The sequence below is a fragment of the Triplophysa rosa genome, linkage group LG17 (genome assembly GCF_024868665.1).
Source record: "Triplophysa rosa linkage group LG17, Trosa_1v2, whole genome shotgun sequence".
Taxonomy (NCBI): Eukaryota; Metazoa; Chordata; class Actinopteri; order Cypriniformes; family Nemacheilidae; genus Triplophysa; species Triplophysa rosa.
In genome coordinates this window covers 3,298,691-3,320,538 of record NC_079906.1, presented here as the reverse complement: position 1 = coordinate 3,320,538, position 21,848 = coordinate 3,298,691, and the positions used below count along the sequence as shown (strand labels likewise).

General features: G+C 45.2%; 1 protein-coding gene across 3 annotated transcripts in view; it reads right to left on the bottom strand.

The window, feature by feature from the left end:
• Positions 1–4,525: 4,525 nt before the first annotated feature.
• opn7d (opsin 7, group member d) overlaps positions 4,526–21,848 on the bottom strand; it is a 30,349-nt gene continuing 13,026 nt past the window's right edge. For all 3 annotated transcript variants that reach the window (XM_057357568.1, XM_057357571.1, XM_057357569.1), the window contains 5 exons: positions 20,383–20,545; positions 13,939–14,066; positions 11,721–11,859; positions 10,696–10,891; positions 4,526–9,954 (listed from right to left, as the gene is read on the bottom strand). In XM_057357568.1, the coding sequence (XP_057213551.1) occupies positions 9,457–9,954; positions 10,696–10,891; positions 11,721–11,859; positions 13,939–14,066; positions 20,383–20,545 (1,124 nt within the window). In that variant the 3' untranslated portion in view covers positions 4,526–9,456. The remainder of the gene's footprint in view (positions 9,955–10,695; positions 10,892–11,720; positions 11,860–13,938; positions 14,067–20,382; positions 20,546–21,848) is intronic.

Here is a 21,848-nt window from a genome sequence, read left to right as displayed (position 1 = left end):
TTCTGGCAAAGGGTGCGATCGAGTCCGTCCCCTTAGCCGAGATGTCCAAGGGGTTTTACAGCCCTTACTTCATCGTCCACAAAAAAGGCGGGGGGGAGCGCCCCATCCTAGATCTGCGTACCCTGAACAGACACCTGCACAAGCTGCCGTTCAGGATGCTCAAGCAGAAGCGCATCCTGGCATCAGTCAGATGTCAGGATTGGTTCATGGCAAACGACCTGAAGGACGCTTACTTTCATGTCTCGATTCTCCCTCGTCATCGCCAGTTCCTACGGTTCGATTTCGAGGGTCGGGCATATCAGTACAGAGTCCTCCCCTTCGGTCTGTCTCTGTCTCCACGAGTCTTTACGAAGATCGTGGAGGCCGCCCTCTCTCCCTGAGGGGAGAGAGGTGTGCGGGTACTCAACTATCTCGAAGACTGGCTTATCTTGGCTCACTCGCGAGATCTGTTGTGTGCACACAGGGACCTGGTGCTCCGGCACCTAGATCGATTGGGACTACAGGTCAACCGAGAGAAGAGCATGCTCTCCCCTGTGCAGAGCATCCTCTATCTTGGTATGGAACTCAACTCTGTCACCATGACAGCGCGACTGTCCGCAGTACGCGCCCAGTGGGTGTTGAACTGCCTGGATCATTTCACGCAGCCGGCGGTTCCCCTGAAACTATTTCAGAGGCTCCTGGGACACATGGCATCCTCGGCGGCGGTGATACCCCTCGGGTTGATGCACATGAGGCCGCTTCAACACTGGCTCCTGAGTCAAGTTCCATGGAGAGCGTGGCACACCGGCAGCAGGCAGATGGTGATTACGCCTCGCTGCCGACGCACCCTAACCCCGTGGTCTTCCATGACCTTCCTTCGGGCAGGGGTACCCCTAGGGCAGGTTACGAGGCATGTCATGGTGACAACAGACGCCTCCCTGCAGGGTTGGGGTGCAGTGTGCAATGGGCACGCAGTGTCGGGGCTTTGGACGGGCCCCCGCCTGCGCTGGCATATCAATTGCCTAGAGTTGTGGGCTGTGCTACTTGCACTGAGAGGCTGCAGCCTCTCGTGCAGGGCAAGCACGTGCTGGTCCGGTCGGACAGCACTACTGCAGTAGCGTATATCAATCGTCAGGGTGGCGTTCGCTCACTGCAGTTAACACGACTAGCCCGACGCCTCCTCCGGTGGAGTCAGCAGGTGATCCGCTCCCTGCGTGCCACGTATATCCCAGGCGACCTGAACCAGACAGCCGACGCGCTCTCTCGTCAGTCTACGCCTCGTGGAGAGTGGCGACTCCACCCACGCGCAGTCCAGCTCATTTTGGTGCAGTTCGGGCAGGCCCAGGTAGACCTGTTTGCCTCCCTCGAAACCACCCATTGCCCGCTTTTGTAGGCGACTGTACGCCTACAAGTGGCGCCTCTTCTCGACCTGGTGTGCTTCTCGAGGAGAAGACCCACGGAGTTGTGCGATCGGGTCCGTGCTGTCCTTCCTACAAGAGAGACTCGAGACTAACCTCTCCCCCTCCACACTGAAAGTGTATGTAGCCGCCATTGCTGCTCACCACAACTCAGTTGCTGGAAAGTCTCAAGGACAGCACGACCTGGTCATTGGATTCCTAAGGGGTGCGAGGAGGCGTAACCCGCCTCGTCCGCACTCCATACCCTCTTGGGACCTGGATGTAGCCCTGATAGGTCTCACTAGGCCCCCCTTCGAGCCCCTAGGGGATGCCTCTCTTCCTCATCTTACGATGAAGACGGTTCTCCTTTTGGCGCTCGCCTCCATCAAGAGGGTAGGGGATCTAAAGGCTTTCTCCGTGTCCCCTGACTGCCTAGAATTCGGACCCAGGGATTCTCACGTTATCCTGAGACCTCGGCCCGGCTACGTGCCCAAGGTTCCCACCGCTCCCTTTCGGGACCAGGTGGTGAACTTACAGGCGCTCCCCACTGGGGAGGAAGACCCAACCCCGTCCGTGTTGTGTCCAGTACGCGCGCTGTGCCTCTACTTGGACCGCACACAGAGTTTCAGGAGCTCGGATCAGCTCTTTGTCTGTTTCGGAGGTCAGCAACAGGGGAGAGCTGTCTCCAAGCAGAGGTTGGCCCACTGGATTGTGGACGCTGTCAAGGCAGTTTACCAATCCCTAAATCGCCCGTGCCCCCTAGGAGTGAGGGCCCACTCCACCCGGGGTGTTGCCTCCTCTTGGGCCTTGGCACGGGGGGCCTCTCTCGCAGACATTTGCAGAGCTGCGGGTTCACGAGGTTTTACAACCTCCGCGTAGAGCCTGTGTCAGCCCACATCCTGCATGGCCACAACTGGTAGGGTGTACGCCTGTTCGGTTCTTTTCCCCCTCTCTCGAGTGGGTCAGTATACCGATTCAGCCTCCATTCTTTACCCACTGGGCGAAGAACAGGCACTCCATCCATCACTAAGCAAGCACCCTCTGGGGCGGGCTGGGCAGAGCAGCCCTGCCCCTTAGGCCGGGTATCTCCTGAGTTATTCGCAACATAGCTCTAACCGGACCTAGTGCTACCAGACGTTGCAACTCCCCAGTAGGGCGGTTCCGTCTGATGTATCCTCATGCTGGTTCCCACCTTGGTAACCCATGACCTCCCCGGGTGGACCTCCACCTCGCGGTTTTCTCTTCAGCCGCACTTTCTTCCCATGAGTTCTTCCCCATCGGTGAGACCATGTTGGTATCTCCACTATTCTCCTCCCTGCGGTAGGAAGTGGTCTCTGTAGCGCATCCCCCACTTGAGGAAGTAGCGCTTACCCAGTGCCTTACGGTTCCGGGCGGCTTCTCGCTGTTAGAGAAACAAGGCCGCCGCCTGTGAGGCCGAAGGTAGGGGCCTTTCCACCTTTCAAGAAAGCTCTGGGACCCCCTACCTACCCACTGGTAGGTTACAATTTTGCGGTAGCGTTCACGGCTGACACGCCCAGGCCAGTCACCGTCGCTTCGTTGAGATTGTGACAGGGCACAGTGTTATGGCGTTTTTCATTGGAACCCCATCTGTCGGTTCGACACAACGTCGAGAGACCGACAGAAAGGGAAAGTCTCGGTTACGTTTGTAACCTCGGTTCCCTGATGGAGGGAACGAGACGTTGTGTCCTCTTGCCACAACACGTGCTGTCCTCTGCAGCAGTCGTGAGAGGTCTCAGGCTCCTCAGAACTAAGGTGAATGAATGATGCACGCCGTCTCCCTTTTATACCCGGATGTCCGGGGCGGAGTCCGGCATGCAAATTTCATTTGCCAATTTTCATTGGCCTTTTCTAAGTAGTCGGAAGCGATTGGTTCTCAGGGACGAACCCCATCTGTCGGAGACACAACGTCTCGTTCCCTCCATCAGGGAACCGAGGTTACAAACGTAACCGAGACGTTTTCAGTGTTTATACAGTAGATATGACTTGTTTGTCCTGTGTACTTTCACTTATAAAAGCAATGTGCACGTTGTAAAGACATAACGCGTTTGTGCATTCACTCATAGAGAGCATGTTTTCAGTGTTTATAGATATGACGTGTTTGTCCTGTGTAATTTTGCTTATAAAAACAATGTGCATGTTGTAAAGACATAAGGCGTTTTTTTAAGCGTGTTTTTCCTCACAGGCAAAAATGGGCATTTAGGGCACAGTATAATAAAGTTTCTGTGGTGTAATTTGAGCTGAAACTTCACAGACACATTCTGTGGACTCTTAACATTTATATTACATTTTGAAAAAGGGCTATATTTGGGGCCCTTTAATGCATTTACTAATGTTAATAAATGCCTTAATAAAAAACCTTATTGTAAAGTGGTACCCTTTTATTGTTTAACTGTTTTGTATCTTGAAGTAATCCCACGTGAAAAAAATACTGTAGTATACTTTAGTGCTAAAGTTAACATTTTTAGCTACACCATTTATTTAGATACATCAGGTTACATTACCTGTCAAATGGCTTTTTACCAATTACATTCAGTCCTGCATTACTGAGGGTGTGATTTTTTTGGTTGTTCCATCCCCCAAAAATATTTAGCACCAGCCGCCACTGCAGATTATCATCAGATTACCTAATGTTACAGACTTCCGTCAAGACCACATGGATCAGATCAGGCACGGGTTCTGATTCTCGATAGTCAGCAAAGGTCTCTTGAGGATTTTATTGGGGAAGAGGCATTCTTTGCCCTCTCTAAAAAGTCCTTGAGTAAATGCTCTCCTCTTACCAAGAGGCAAACTAGTGTTACAATAAATCCATTCTTTGTTTAATTGTATCTTCTGTCACAGTGTATGATACAATCCAACACACTTAGTGCAGACATCACAAATAAAGTTTTTTATAAGCCTTCAGAATTACCAGGAAAATACTTGTGTAATACTTTTGTAATTACACTGTAACAAGGATATAAAACAATATAATATCTAGATCTATTTATGACAAATATCTATTCATAAGAGCTTTTTTGCTAAGGAATATAAAACATATTCTGATATAATAAACTTGTATTTAAAAAAATGACTATTGCATGGTGTGTAAACATTTTTTAAGTAAGATAAAATAATCATTTTATCCTTAATTCAATTTTATTTACAAAACATGTACAATACATTACAGCATGTGTGTGACGAGAAAACATAACACTGTTGATAAATATACAGGCCTGTCACAATTGTTGATTTGGATTGTCAGAGGTGAATGTCCTTGTGGAAGAGATTTTAGGTGCAGATTAGCAATCCAGATGAAGTGATGGATTAATGCCGGATTTATAAATATGTTTAGCCTGTTGTAAATCTGCCCTCCGAGCAAAGAAGTCCCCACATAGTGGCAGTGTGATATAAGTCAGAAATGAATGCTCACAGCCTGAAAAATGCAGGTTTTAAATTAAAGGGGGAAATTCAGCGCAACTACTAAAATTAGGAGGATTTATACAACTCTGGTGGGGCAAAGCAGTTTTAACTGGAGTTCAGGCTATGGATTAGTCCATATTAAAATAAACAGAGTCATTTGGAATCGGCAAGGTTATTCGTATTTTCCCAGAAACCCTTCAAGCTTGACACAATATTTCAGTGAATCACATTAGTCACATTAGAGTTTGAAAATATGTGTCCGCGTCTACTTACGCCAAAACCTAAAGAAATATATATTGCATATGCAGTGATAATGTACTGTTTGTGTATTTTGCATAAATAAATCATTTTAGGAAAATTAAGTTATTTGTAGATAATTGCAGTATACTGTAAAACAGTTAATAAAACTGTAATAAAAAACAATGTTACCATATAAATAATAATATATCAGTCCTCATTTTCCAATTTATTTTTAGGGAAAAATATAATGTGTTTTTAAGAAATTTTGCCACGACTACTATATAACTATTTACACTATATCAAACATCCAAAAACACATTAATTAAGACGGTGTGCATTTTAACCTGTCAAGAGATGTTAGGCAAAATCAAGTAAGAAAAAAAACTTCTTAGTTATATAATTGTTTTGAGAGCAAAAAAAAACAAAACAAGAAAAACATCACTCAAGCCAATTTATCTACCTTAGAAATTCATATTTTGTAGTACTTTACCATACAGTATAATTGTCAACCTTGCAACCTTACCCAAAGCATTCCTCCATAAATCAAACGTTAGGTGTGTTATTTTGCTACCTTATGACATTAATATTAGATAAGCACAGTATGCAACATTGGATTAAAAAGGTCAAATCTCTTCATAAATCAGCTTTTATCCTCATAAGTCAGCTTTCCATCTGCTTCATGAGCTATTTTAGTCTCGCCTTTGCCAATCACAACTCTCTGTGGTTAAACAAAATGTTGTTGACAAATGCTGCATTGTTACAAACGGTCATGTGATATTAAATTCCCTCATCCACAAATGTCTTTCACAGTTCATGTAATGATCATCTGATAAGCAGCTGCTTTTTATGAAACTATTGCATGCAACACTTTTATGTATAATCCTTTCTTGTGGAATTTAAACCACAATATACATAGTATAAATGAAGAGTTTGGTTCCAAAATGAGATAACTCCTTTTGATAAACAAATTTTTCAAAAATCATATTTTTTATTATGTTATCATGTTTTTATTGTGTTTTATTGTGTTAGTTAGCTGTATTTATTTAGTTATTATGGCTTAAATCAAAACAAACCAACTGCAGTTTGATTGATAACAATTGGAATGCACAATAAAAAAACATTATTTTTGAAGAAAAATTATAAAAACGGAGTTATCTCATTCAAATATAAACCACAGTGCATTGTGGATTCACAGACTGTTTAATGGTGCATGGCCTCTAACAGTATTGGCTAAACAGATAATTAGGTATGGTACAGAATAAAATACTGTGACAGATGTTATGCTCAAATTTACATCTGATTGAAAAAATCTCAAAATTTTTACACAAGTACTCAGTGAGAAAGACCAAGTATTAATAAAAATAACATAAATAAATAAGATTCAGCCCCACCCAAGAAAACCCTATGACCAGATCTATGATCAATTGAACATTTGGACTGTTTAATATTATGGCCGTGTTTGGTTTAAAAGCCTTGGTTTATAAAAGACAGATAATGAATAATTCACATACGTGTCCTTTGAGCATTGTGGCTTTTTAGTGAATTGTACTGGACACCATTGATTTCACCGATTTTCACATCGACTATTTTCTTGGTAATCTCAGTAATCACTTGTTAAGACCCGCCCCTTCGATTACTGTTGATTGCTCCATTGGAATGAATTTGAATTTTCTGTGATTTACAGATTCTAAGTATTACAGAATTGATCAGGGCTGCGTTTCCCGATAACGATGGATCTTAGCACATAAGAGCGTTTTCTACGAGCGATTTTGCGAATGTTCTTCATCGTTTCACGTGCGTTTCCCAAAAATGCACTTAACACGACTGCACGTAGCAGTGCTTTAAGTACTTACGAGTCGCTATCTGTTTGTCAGGTGCTGAAATGTCACCTTATACAATGGCTCGTTTTTGTAGCACGCGCTTGTTTTCGAAATGTTTAGGCTAATTATTTTCACCAGATGTGCAGGTGAATATTGTTTAATGTTGGTTAACATATTTTTTGTGCAACGTGTAATATTTTTTCTATGTGTATATAGGACTTATCTACTGTAATTGTGCAATGTATTTAGCACGTTCTATGGAAAATACAAAATGTAAAATCAAAAGTAAAAAAAATGCTGTATGTATTTGTTGAACCACTTTTGGGTGGTGTGGAGGTGGCAATTTCAAGTTAAGTTTTTATTAGGGCCTATGTAATATCTAGCTTTCTAGCTCCAAACAAAATGTTTATTGTTGTCACAATCCACCATCTGCCCTCACTTACAACTGGACTACACTTCCCATAATCCTTTTCACCATCTCACCTGATCCCCATCATTTGAACATTATTAGTTTATCCACGTCACCTGTTTATGTCTCATTATCTGTGTTATATAAGTTCTCTTCTTTGGTTGTTTCAGTTTCCAGTATTGAATGTTTTGGTGTTGTGTTTTCCCTGAGTTCGTCGTGGATTAAAGATATCCTTCTGATTACCTGCTCGTTTTGTCTGTTCCCTGCGCAAACCGTGACAATTGTACACATGCATTACCAGCACTTTATTAATAATAAGAACAAAGTGTGTTCATTATGAATATGAACCTTTCAATTAGAGGACGATAAAGGGAAGAGCTAATCAATCCAATTTCTCAGCAAATCAGGCATTCAGTTTCATTAAGTATTGCCTTCTGCAGTTGTTGGAACATATGATAGGCAGTGTGTAATTTACTTGTATAAGGTTGGATGAAAGAGCATCACCTCCAGCTGAACCCGGCCAAGACAGAACTACTTGTGTTTCCGGCACACCCCATGGTGCAACACGATCTCACCATCCAACTTGGCAATACCACAATCACTCCTTCCAAAACAGCCAGGAACGTCGGAGTCATATTTGATGAACAGCTGTCCTTCAATGATCGCATTGCAAAGACAACGCGGTCATGCCGATATGCCTTATTCAACATTAGAAAGGTTAGACCCTATCTCACTGAGCATGCGGCACAACTCCTTGTCCAGGCCCTGGTAATCTCAAGGTTGGACTACTGCAATGCTCTCCTTGCTGGTCTTCCTGCAAAGGCTATCAAACCGCTCCAGCTGGTTCAGAACGCAACAGCACACCTCATCTTCCAACAGCCCAAAAGGGCTCATGTGACGCCCCTTTTCCTCTCTCTCCACTGGCTACCAGTTGAAGCCCGTATCATATTCAAGTCACTAATGCTTGCCTACAAGACATACTTCCACACCCTCCTACACTCCTACACCCCATCAAGATCCCTGCGTTCAGCAAACCAGCGGCATCTTGTATTGCCTTCTCATAAGGGCAGTAAATCACTTTCCCGCTCATTCTCCTTCACAACTCCTTCCTGGTGGAACATTCTTCCTAACTTCCTAACACTAACCCTCTCTCTTTCTCTCAACAGGTAGTGGTCTAGCTTTTGTTGAAACCAGTAACTTTGTATTGGCACCTATTGCATTATTGCTCCTGTATGACATATCGCTTATTGCTCCTTAAACTCTTTGTAAGTCGCTTTCGATAAAAGCGTCCGTTAAATGACTAAATGTAAATGTAAATAAGGTTTGTAACAGTCTGAAAACCTTTAATCACATGGCTCCTCTAAATAATTAGAGGATAGTTCACAATAGTTTCAAAGAAGAAATCACGGCTGCACTAGGCTACAGCAGCAGGAGAAAAACAAAGACACTGACAATCACCAAGTAAGCATTTTTACCATTTCTCTTTTAAACACAACATTTTTACTTTGCATAAAATATGGAGTAACTTTAATACAGCGATCCAGCAACAAACATGCATCCCTTGTTACCAACAACTTGCCCATACTATATATATTTTTATTCTTTACTTTATTAATGTATGTTCAGTCATTTCATTTTTATTGTACTGTGTTTTTTAGTAATTTAGTTTTGTAATTTAAAAGATTTAAACAAACAAAAAACTAAATAAATCACATATAGGCATGTTTAAGTTGAAGCGCAATTCTCCGGTTGTCCTGCAGGTGACTTCATAAATCTGTCTTCTTATGATGTACTTAGGGCTTTACGATTACTCCAGAGCACTCGTAGATCTAAGATGATTTTCAAGTGCTACTTAAGTTACGATGCTTTTGGGAAACAGACCGTAATATTAAGATCACTCGTACGATCGTTTTTACGATCAATTTAGGCTTATGATGCTTTTGAGAAACACAGCCCTGATCACCTTCACTATCTTTTCTATTTTTTTAATCTATCGTACATTTAAGTTCCTCAGTTTCATATGCATTGTTTGAATGGTTTTCTGAACAGAACTCATATACATGACCCAAATGCAATGCGATTTTTGGCTTATCTTTGGCTTATGTTTGCCAGAGGTTATACTTTGAGGCTATCCATTCATTTTCTCCTTACATTTATCCTAGTTGTGGCATAAAGCAAGCCTGATGGGTATTCACATAAGGTCAACTTGCATTGCCTCTGGCATCTGATTCATAGTCACCTCGCTGTAGGATGTACCGATGAGCACGCATGCAGTTCTTTGAGGCGAGGCCTGTTGACTATGAGGGTCTGTCTCTGTGCATTGAAGACAAGCACTGTGGTTATCCGCTAGGCCATTGGAAAAGCGAGTGGAATTGCTAACATCCTTATTGCATTGGAGGGATGATTGCGGGTAAAGATCCTTTACTTCAGGCAAAGGGCTTCCCTTACATGGGCTGGAACAAATTCGTCTTCGTATTTGAGCTGTGTCCCTGCTCAAAGATTTACGAAAGTTGGGTTTGAATAGCAGGTACACAACAGGGTTGTAGACGGTAGAGGACTTGGCAAAGATAGCCGCTAGAGCAAAAGCTAGAGGTGGGACTTGACTGGGCTCTCCAAACGCAGTCCACATTGCCACAACCGCATAGGGGCTCCATGCACTCAGAAAACCGATACACACCGCCACTGAGAGCTTTTACAGACAAAAAAACACAAATATATTAAAGTGAAAATTCTGCAGAACAGAAACGTAGCACAAGCAAATATACTCAGCACTTTACTCCTCAAAACAATACAATTAAATATTTTTTAATTCGTTAACATTTTAATACATCTGGCAGACGCTTACAAAGTGACTTACAGTGCAATCAATATATACATTTAATATTGTGGTAAAATTCCTCAATTCATTTTTCTTCTCTACCCAAAAAATAATACCAGCCATTTTTAATATGCCAGCTTGACTCAAACACTGCTATGAAGGATAAACACAATGTTCATTCAATCACTCTTCATTTAAAATAAAGCTAAAATGGCTAATATATGTACATGTTTGTGACTGAGACCAAGTGTGGGTATAATTTAATTAAAGGATGTCTCCATATACAGAGGTCTGGGCTAAGCCCTGAACATCCACTGCCCCTTAAACTACTCCTGATGAAAAAAAAGGGTTTCCTGATAAATTCAATGGTTCTTTATTAGAACGTGGATATTGCTACACCCTATAGTTACTGATTGGATTGGCTATACCCAAGTAGCTGCAAAGACAGAAAGATAATGCATTAAAGAAGCTTTGTCAAAATTCATCAGTGTGTTGACAAAAAGGTCATCATATTTCTTAGATTTCATAAGTCTTTGCTAAAATGTTTTAAATCCCTCCCCAAATCATTACATATAGTCTAATCACTAACACATCATTTGTTCCCCAGCTCACCTTTACAATGAGGACATGTGTATTTGTTGTCTTGGTCTGTGGAGACACATGTTGCTGTATGGCCAGCCGTGACCCTCTTACAGTGATGAGGATCATGATGTAGGAGAGGACAATGAAGGCTAATGGGAGTGCATAGCAGAAGAGGAAGAGGCAGATGATGTAAGACATGGCCAGCGCGTTGTTGCCTGGTGCGTACCTGCGTACAAGACAACTGATTCAGCTTATAGGACCTGTGTTACAGCTGTTACAAAAGGTTAACAAGCTTGTGGAGAGCCAATAAGCAAGCAAACTGTAGAGTGTAGGACTACTTTGTTGACCTAATGACAATAGAAGTCTTTGAGAAACCAATTTTGAAACAATCATTAGTGCTGATTGCTGAGGGAAGATACTGTTGTTAGGGAATGTTCACCCAAAATGTAAAATTCTTTCATCATTTACTTACCCTTACTGTCTTTCCAAACCTGTATGACTTTATTCTGCAAAACACAAAATAAGATATGTTGAACATTGCTGCTAAAGCAAACAACATTTGATCCCACTGACTTCCATTGTATGAAAAGAAAACCATTTCTTAAAATATCTTCTTTTGTGTTCCACAGAAGAAAGATTCATATACAGATTTTAATCAACATAAGGTTAAAGACATAATTTTTATTTTTGGGTGAACTATCCAAATAAGATTACAAACTCCTAACCCCAATAAACACTGGGACTCTTCTTATTGTAATCGTAATCATGATTTTAAGATAAATGATGATAGAGGCTATTCAAAGTTTTGCATTGAAGGAATAACCCAACCTTATATTGAGACGAGAATATCAGAGGCTTTGGGAGGATTATTTTTACTTGGATTATTAAGCAATTACCTAGCAACTGGAAAACAATGTTCTAGAAATCACTCACTACAAACCAGACTTGACCTTGTGTTTTGCATGAATAACCACCACTCACATTTTTTTAAGAAGTTATTTTTGTAAAATCTTCTACTTGTTTACTTGTATATTAACATGCTTTCAGGCACCTACCAGTCTATGCAGCATGCTGTCCCATAGGGTTCAGGACCAAAGTGACCCCAACTTGCTAAGGGCCCCACGGCAAACACAGTGGCATAGCACCACACCCCCACTATCATCAGGCATGCATGAGAGTAGGAAAATTTATTACCTAGAAAAGGAACATAAAAACGTTAAAGCAACATATTTGTAATAAATTCGCATTGATATGTTCTTAATACACCTACATTTATATTCTACTATAATTATGCCAATCATGACACCTCTCAGGGTGAGGAATCACATTTTATCTGTCAATATCACCTCTGAAATACCATTTTAATTATGACCCTGCCTCCCTCCCACCTACAAAGTCCATCTGTTCACCGGCCTGGGCCCGGGCCCGGTTGCATAAAGCACCTTAAGTGTAATTTTCTCTTAAGTGTGTCCTTAAGTATACCTCAAGTTTTACTTAAGTTATTCTCCTATTGTCTTTGGTAAAGGAAAATCACCCCTTAAGTGTCATACTTAAGGGAAATACTTAAGGTGCTTTATGCAACCGGGCCCTGGTCCTGGCTTTAGCTAAACCCTGTCCGGGAAACCGACCCTATAAATAGTCAGACTTATGGCCAAATGAAAATGGCCATCCAGAATAATTCACTAACCAAACCCACATGACTTCTGTCCAGTTCCCCAAAAATGGTTCTTTCAAGCAATTTGTTTTAAAAGTTAAAAAAGTCAGCAATTACTTTTATCGCCAAGAACATTTGTTCTGTGTGCTCAAAATAATATTCAAGAACAGATACACGTCCAGTATGTGTCATGGCTCTGCTTCATTTAGTCATGTTTTTCTTGGTCCTGTGGCAGAGCCATGACAAAGCCTTATGTTTTATGTGAGAAAACCATGAGTTGTCTATTTTCAATTCTCATGTGTTTTCTCGTGTCTTGTCTTTGGCCCCGCCCCTCTCGTCTCATGTATTGCTTTCCTCCCGTGTCTCATGTTCCTCACCTGCCCTGTGTAATTATCCCTCGTTTGTCTTGCCTATTTAATGCCCTCTTGTTTCATTGTCTTGTTGCTCGTGTATTTCGTTCCATGTGTGCCTTGTTCGTGCTGTTCCTACCCAGTCTCGTGTCTCGCTTCTGTTCCTGCTCCCCGTCTAGTTTTGGTATTTGTTTATATTATCCTTGTTATTTTGACCTTGTTTTGTCTTGCCCCCTCGTGGGAAGTTTTTGTTTTATTGTAGTAGTCTCAGTTTAGTTTTTCCCCATTGTGGGTGTTTTAGTTTCTGTTTTTGTTCATTGTTTGTAATAGTGTTTTGTTAATCCCTTCACGCCTGCCTGCAATTGGGTTCTCTTCCACGTCAGTCCTTGACAGTATGTATACGTAGATATATGTAGACAAGTAGGGAACATTTTTATATAGTTTTCATAAAGAAATAAATACTATATTAATTTGAATCTATCTATTGTTATCTATTAACTTGAAGAAAGAATTGTATTCTTTATTTATTAAATAAATTTATTGATTTGCATAAAGTGAACAAGATTTGCCTAAACATGTTGGTTGCAAAGTATTTTCAACTGTTTTAGTGTTTGCTGGCTGTATGCTGTTCTTGTTGTCGTGGTTAATTACTGTATCTGTTATATTTAGAGTTGTTTTGTAATGAATGATGTTTGAGGTTTGTGTTTTTAGTGTTTTGTTCTAAGTACATGAGGCAATGCTGCTACTGCTGAAAGTGTTTGTCAATGTGCAGTTGTTTGACCAATGTTTTCGATCCTTCTTAAGTCGATGATGTATACAATGTGGAGTGATAATGACAAAGTAAAATCAAACTTGTCAATTTGGTTAGTAAAATAAGAAGACATTGAAAACAATTATTGAGACAACTCAGGTTGCCTTATTTTTTTATTTCTTAACTTTTTTTACAGTGCAGAATAGCGCCTGGCATTTTCAGCTGTGTAAAAATGTTTAAAAAATGTTACACGACACACAGCATTAATGAATCTTCAATCATATGGCTTTAGATAAGCTTATAGTACACAACCGCGGTCTATTTTCATGATATTTTTATGGTGCATCCTTAGGTTAAAAGCTTATCCAACAAGAACACTGAAAGCCATCAAGTGATACATTTAACCTTGGGTTGTATCGCAGCAAGACATAATGGATGCTTTCGATTTTAAATTAAGATACAGAGGTGGCGGAAGAAGATAAATGTATTGAGGGGTAAAAGCTGTCAAGGGAAGATACCGTAGGTTGGGAAGCAGACTTTGAGGCAGCAGACGGAAGACAGAGCTGTAAGGTTTGTCAGGCTGGACAAGCCAAAGAGAACACCACATACAGCATAGCACAAACAGGTCAACTCCCCAAACAACCACCTGAGAAACAGAAAAGAGATAGGAACGAATAAAGCTATGATCTTTTCAAACAGTGAAAAGTGCATTTACAGCTTGTGCTTTTAGACCTTTGTGCAAATCACATGATAAATGTTATAGAATATAAACAACAGAAACCTATAACACACATCAGTGGTCATGATGACAACAACAAAGTGGCTCTGATGCAACACAATTTTTTTTAACATAGAACCAGAACCAAGCGCAACTAACGTATATTACTTTCAGTACATTGATTATATGCCATTGTGCCTCATTGTGTAATAACTTTTTTAGGAATTGTAACACATAGTTTTAAGAGATAGTTCACCCAAAAATAAAAATTTTGTCATCATTTATTCACCCTTATGTCATTTTAAACCTGTATGACTTTCTTCCGCAGAACACAAAAGAAGATATTTTGAAAAATGTTGTTAACTGGACCCCCATTTGTCTCTCTGTTATGTACACAAGAAAACGTCTCTGTTACGGTTGTAACCTCGGTTCCCTGATGGAGGGAACGAGACGTTGTGTCGAATCGACAGATGGGGTTCGTCCCTGAGAACCAATCGCTTCCGACTTCTTAGAAAAGGCCAATGAAAATTGCCGAATGAAATTTGCATGCCGGACTCCGCCCCCGGATATCCGGGTATAAAAGGGAGACGGCGTGCCTCATTCATTCATCTTAGTTCTGAGGAGCCTGAGACCTCTCACGACTGCTGCAGTGGACAGCACGTGTTGTGGCAAGGAGGACACAACGTCTCGTTCCCTCCATCAGGGAACCGAGGTTACAACCGTAACAGAGACGTTCCCTTTCTGTCGGTCTCTCGACGTTGTGTCGAACCGACAGATGGGGTTCCTATGGAAAACGCCATAACACTGTGCCCTGTCACAATCTCTAGCGAAGCGACGGTGACTGGCCTGGGTGTGTCAGCCATGAGCGCTACCGCGAAATTGTAACCTACCAGTGGGTAGGTAGGGGGTCCCAGAGCTTTCTTGAAAGGTGGGAATGCCCCTGCCTTCGGCCTCACAGGCGGCGGCCTTGTTTCTCTAACAGCGAGAAGCTGCCCGGTACCGTAAGGCCACTGGGTAAGCGCTACTTCCTCAAGTGGGGGATGCGCTACAGAGACCACTTCCTACCGCAGGGAGGAGTCTAGTGGAGATACCAACATGGTCTCACCGATAGGGGAGAGCTCATGGGAAGAAAGTGCGGACTGAAGGAGTTAACCGCGAGGTGGAGGTCCACCTAAGGAGGTCATGGGTTACCAAGGTGGGAACCAGCATGAGGATACATCAGACGGAACCGCCCTACTGGGGGGTTGCAACGTCTGGTAGCACTAGGTCCGGTTAGAGCTATGTTGCAAATAACTCAGGAGATACCCGGCCTAAGGGGCAGGGCTGCTCTGCCCAGCCCGCCCGCAGGAGGTGCTTGCTAGTGATGGATGGAGTGCCTGTTCTTCACCCAGTGGGGGAAGAAGGGAGGCTAGTTAGTACGCTGACCCCCTTAGGAAAAAGGGGGGGGGGGTACTGTCATAGGCGTACACCCTACCGGCCGCCAGTCTTGCCTGATGCCTGCAAGACTCGAGCCGATAACGGTTTTACGCGGAGGCTGTAGGACCTCGCGAAGGTGATGGGTGTAGCCCAACCCGCAGCTCTGCAGATGTCTGCCAGAGAGGTGCCTCGAGCCAGTGCCCACGAGGAGGCTGTACTCCGTGTGGAGAGAGCTCTCACCCAGTGGGCGTAGGCGATCTTAGGACAGGTATGCCAAAGTGACGGCGTCCATGATCCAGTGCACCAATCTCTGTTTGAGACAGCCCTCCCTGCTGATCTCCAAAACAGACAAAGAGCTGCTCAGAGCTTCTGCGGCTCTGCATGCGGTCCAAGCAGAGGCGCAATGCACGTACTGGACACAACACGGATGGGGTTGGGTCTTCCTCCCCGGTGGGGAGCGCCTGTAAGTTCACCACCTGGTGTCTCGGGGGAGTGGTGGGAACTTTGGGCACGTAGCCGGGCAGGGGTCTCAAGATAGCGTGAGAATGACCGGGCCCGAGTTCTAGGCAATCTGTGGACACGGAGAATGCTTGTAGGTCCGCTACCCTCTTGAGCGTCCTCCCGAGAGCCGTCTTCATCGAAAGTGAGAAAGAGCGGCATCTCCGAGGGGGCTCCAGGAACGCATCAAGGTCGTAAGAGGGTACGGAGCGTGGGTGAGGTGGTAGCCTTCCCGCGCCCCTTAGGAACCAAATGATCAGGTTGTGCTGTCCTAGAGACTACCAGCAACTGGGTCGTGATGAGTGGCAACAGCGGCTACATACACGTTCAGTGTGGAAGGGGAGAGATTATTCTCGAGTCTTTGGGAGGGAGGACCGCACCCACTTGATCAAGCAACTCCGCGGGTCTTCTCTTCGAGAAGAGCACCAGGATGAGAAGAGGCACCACTATAGGCGTATAGTCGCCTAGTGGCCAGGGCCCTAGCCTGAGTAGTGGTCTTAACCGCCGCAGAGGTTAGGCCACTCAGGATCTCCTCGTTCCGTCCAGGGGCCAGACATGGAGGTTCCAGAGGTCTAGCCCGTGATGCCATAATGTGCCCTTCCCCTGGGAAAGCAGGTCCTTCGTCAGGGGAATCGGCCAGGAGGGAGCTGTCATCAAGAGCATTAGCTCCGAGAACCAAGTCCGGTTGGGCCAGTATGGCGCAACTTGTACACTTGATGCTCCTCTCCCTGACCTTGCACAGGGTCTGTGCAATGAGGCTCACTGGGGGAAAGACGTACTTCCGCTTGTCCCACGGCCAGCTGTGCAGTAGAGCATCCGTGCCGAGGCAGGGAGTACCTTAGCGGGAAATGGGTGGTGTCCAGGGAGGCGAAGGGGTCTACCTGAGCCCGCCCGGACTGTACCCAATGAGCTGGCTGGGCGGGGGTGGAGTCGCCACTCTCCGCGAGGCGTCAACTGACGAGAGAGCACATCGGCTGTCTGGTTCAGGTCGCCTGGGATATGTGTGGCTCGCAGGGATCTACTCACCTGCAGACTCCACAGGAGGAGGCGTCGGGCGAGTCGTGTTAGCTGCCGTAAGCGAATGCTACCCTGGCGGTTAAAAACGCTACGGCAGTTGTGCTGTCCGACCGGACCAGCACGTGCTTGTTCTGCACGAGAGGTTGTAACCCCTTCAGTGTGGGTAGCACATCCCACAACTCTAGGAAATTTGATATGCCTGCGCAGGCAGGGGCCCGTCCATCGCCCCGACACTGCGTGCCCGTTGCACACGGCACCCCAACCCTGCAGGGAGGCATCTGCGACACTGACCGTCCGTAGAAAGGTCATTGAAGACCAAGGGGTTAGGGTGTGTCGGCAGAAAAGCGTAATCACCATCCGCCTGCTGCCGGTGTGCCACGCTCTCCAGGGAACTCGACTCTGTAGCCAGTGTTGGAGCTGTCTCATGTGCATCAACCCGAGGGGTATCACCACCGTCGAGGATGCCATGTGCCCAGGAGCCTCTTCCCGCTGACTGCTTGAACCCAAGCAGTTCAACACTGACTGAGCGCAGTCGCGCTGTAATGGAGACAGAGTTGAGTTCCATACCAAAAAAGAGGATGCTCCGCACAGAGGAGAGCTTGCTCTTTTTCGGTTGACCTGTGGTCCCAATCGATCTAGGTGCCAAAGCACTAGGTCCCTGTGTGTACATAACAGATCTCACGAGTGTGTCAAATGAGCCAGTCGTCGAGATAGTTTAGTACCCGCACACCTTTCTCCCTGAGGGGAGTGAGGGCGGCTTCCACGATTTCCGTGAAGACTCGTGGGGACAGGGACAGACCGAAGGGGAGGACTCTGTACTAATATGCCTGACCCTCGAAAGCGAACCGTAGGAACGGGCGATGACGAGGGAGAATTGAGACATGAGAGTAAGCGTCCTTCAGGTCGATTGCCATGAATCCATCTTGACATCTGATAGATGCCAGGATGCGCTTCTGCGTGAGCATCCTGAACGGCAGCTTGAGTAGGTGCCTGTTCAGGGTACGCAGATCTAGCGACCCCCGCTCTTTTGGGGACGATGAAGTACGGGCTGTAAAACCCGTTGAACATCTCAGCTAGAGGGACGAGCACGATCGCTTCCTCACCAGAGGGGTGGCGACCTCGGCCCGAAGCACGGGGCATCCCTGCCTCTGCTGAGGTTAAGAGGATGCCCCGAAACTTGGGCGGGGCAGACCGTATCCCGTAGTCACCGTGACGGTTTGGGAAGCTCTTGTCAGGCTCCCAGGGACCGACAGGGAGGCTAGGGGTACGTTCTGCTTCATCGACCTCCCGGGGGTGGTTCGATGGCTGGCAGTGCGGATCCCTCGCCGTGGGGGGGACCCCCGGAGAGGAGATCGGCTCTGCAGTTTTACCTGCCTGGCGATGATGCCTGATGATTATCCTCGACACTGGGTCTTGCCGCAACGTCGAGTTGCCGAACACCGTCGTGTAGAGGGTGAGAGCGGCTGTGATAAACGCCCAGAGAGGGAGAAAACTTTTAGAATGGGCTGTTGGGACGGGGCAGGAACTGTCCTGGATCGACCACCAGCTATGGAATGGCTGGGGTCGGGCCCGAAGGTATTCTCGATCTCCCTAGGGTCTTCCCATGAGGGCCGCTTTGGCTTTCGCCGCGGCTGCTGATGGGGTGGTGGTCTCCTCTTCGATGTCTCGAAGAGGACCAGGGCTGCTGGGAAGCAGACGGTGCACGGGATCTCGGCGGCCAGAGGGCGGTCGAGTCGTGGCTGGGGAGGACATACTTGATATCCTCTGTCTGCTCCCTAACTGTCGAACTCGACAGTATCACCAAACAGCCCCCCCTTGCGAGATGGGTGCATCGAGAAAGCGGACTTTCTCACTATTACTCACCTGTGCAAGGTTCAGCCAGAGGTGTCTCTCCTGGACCACAAGTGTGGACATCGCCCGATCCAGGGCCCGCGCGATCACCTTGGTTGCCCGAGAGCGAGGTCGGTGAAGCCGCGGAGTTCCCGCATAAGCGCTGGGTCGGTCTTACCCTCGTGGAGCTCTCTCCGCGCATTGGCCTGCAGGAAGGCCATAGCATGGAGAGAGGGGACAGCTTGGCCCGCAGCAGAGTAAGCTCTCGACACCTCAGATGCCAAAAAGCCTACGTGCTTTGGACGGGAGTCTAGGTCGAGCCCCTGGGGGACATCGACGTATCCTCTAGCTGCCCCACCATCGAGGGAAGAAAGGGTGATGGAACTAGTTGACGTGTACGCGCCGAAGGGGGCGTTCCAGGTCGTACTAGGTTCCTCATGCACTTCCGGGGGAACACGGCACTGGGGGCGAGTGCGGCTTGGAGCCGCTCTCAAACCCAATGTACCGTGTATCCAGCCGCGAACGTTGGGAGAGGCAGTGCGGTGCACCGCAACCCAATGCCGGCGGCCCGGGAAAGCATGGCTGACATTTCGACGTCCGCTTCTTCCTGATCTCGACCCCCCGAGGGAGGGAGCTTCAAGGAATCATCGGAGTCTGATGCCAGTAAGTCACCCTCCGATGCTGCAACAGGCATCTCATCATCACGTACCGTGTCCGATACGTGATTGAGGAATAAGACGGCAGACCGTCTCATGGGGAACGGTCAGACGAGCAAGACAAGGTGTGAACGGTCCGCGAGCCAGTGGCTGACGGATTAGCACTCACAAAAATCCTCATATCACCCTCGCTGCTCGCAGTAGCGGGCGGCAGGGCCGTAGTCCTGCCGTCACGGAACGGGAAGCAGACAAGGTGGTGGCTGAGTCCCGTGGGAACACAGCCACCCGTGACGCAACGTCTGAATCGTCAACCGCCCGCAGTGCGGGCAGGACGTATCCACAACATCTGCCCCAGCGTACTGGAAGCAGACATCGTGTCCGTCCCCCTCCTCGATGAGTGTGTTGCACCCACGAGAACAGCGGGACATGCCACGCTGGAGAAATTTGCTCTTTTAGAGAAAAAACTCGAACACTTCTGGAACCGCCGAGACGCCCTGGGGAAGTCGCTGCAGGAAGGGACAGTCCGCTGCACCACGTCATAGAGCCGGCAGTCTTGTAGCGAAGTCTGTTGATCATGAGCGAAGGCTCCGAAGAACAAAAGGTGAATGAATGAGGCACGCCGTCTCCCTTTTATACCCGGATATCCGGGGGCGGAGTCCGGCATGCAAATTTCATTCGCCAAATTACTACCCCTTGGAAGCTGTCAAGTGCTGCACCAGAGCCTGGGAAGTATTACAGTGCAAGGATTATACAGTAGGTGTTGTTGTAGTCAAAATTGATCTCATCATTCTCATAATTAATCTTATGTATTAGAGATATCTGCATACTTGTGAGCAAATGCTGATGGAATCGCCAGGGGAAACAGAGTAACTGTCATCCCTAGGTCACTAATAGATAAATTTATGATGAAAAACTCAGCAGGCTTCAGAGACGACCTCTTACGATATGCCACAAGCAGAAGAATGCCATTTCCCAAGAGTGACAGAATACCTGAAAATAAAACATTACAAAAAAAAAACATTAAACAGCTGATTACAACCACAAAAAGTTGCATACTTTTTTCTAAAATTAAACAAATCTAAAATTCTGCATCTCCTATTTTACTGTTATGTTACTGCTCTGACAGCTTGGCAAGAACTTAAACTGTTGTGATTAACTCTGGCACTTAATGCCTTTTTAAGAACCCACTATTCAGACTGTCATTTATACTTCCGCTCAGTTTGCTAATGACCTCTGAAGTTGACCTTGCTGTTGAAGCTTCACTGCACCATATTTTGTTTACACAGACAACATTTAAAAAAAAACCTGAAATGCCCTGGACTATTTTGTGCAAGCTATTTTATATGAGCCATTCATGTGCAAGCCACAGCTAAAGAATTAAAAAAATTTAAGGCACATTTTTAAATATACATTTAAATAAACCACAGATTAGGCTTAAGGTCTTTGTACATACAGTCCGAAATTTTCGTATGCGTTTTTTCGTATTTGGCTCTCGTTTGTACGGTGTCTCTGAATTGTTAAAAAAGGCCACTCAAAATGCTTGACCGGTCCGAATTTTTTTATGACGGAAAAAAATATCGGAGGCAGTGTGTAAATGTGATTGACACAACGTGAGGTCGTATTTATTTTTTAACGTGCAGAAATTTTGGACGCAAATTTTGGACTCAATGTGCAATGGGCTTTAGACTTTAAATAACAACTGTTTCTACTCAGACATTAATCATGTAGTGAAACATTTAAGTGTTATCAGAAACTAACTGCATAAACTATGCACACATTATAACCATGTTGAAAGTCTCTTCCATTTAACACCTGATTCAAACTGTTAGCTGGTTATCAGCGAGATCCATGAACAAAAGTGGGTGTTACATGAAGCGAGGCATACTGAAACTGTGCAAACAAAATGTGAAATTCACTTAAAATTATTAGATTTTTCTAAGGCTCCTAATGGTTAGCGTTTTGTTTAAACCCCTAATGGCACTGGACATACAGTTTGTTAATGTGTTATTACTTTTCTAATATGTCAAATAATTTGTTTGTCAGTAGGTAATCTACATAAGAGAGAGACTTTAGCATCGTTGTGTCCAAAACATCACAAACTCGGGTACAGACTATTTTGACAAAGGTCAGTAAGCAACCACTCAAAAATCAGCACAGCAACTGCACAGCAATGTGTTAAGAACCACTCGGCACACCATAGCAACTGCATAGCAATGCCCTTACAACTACCCACTACAGTACATCAGTTTTTATTATAAATTGGCCTAGTTGTGGCATAAATATACTGTACACT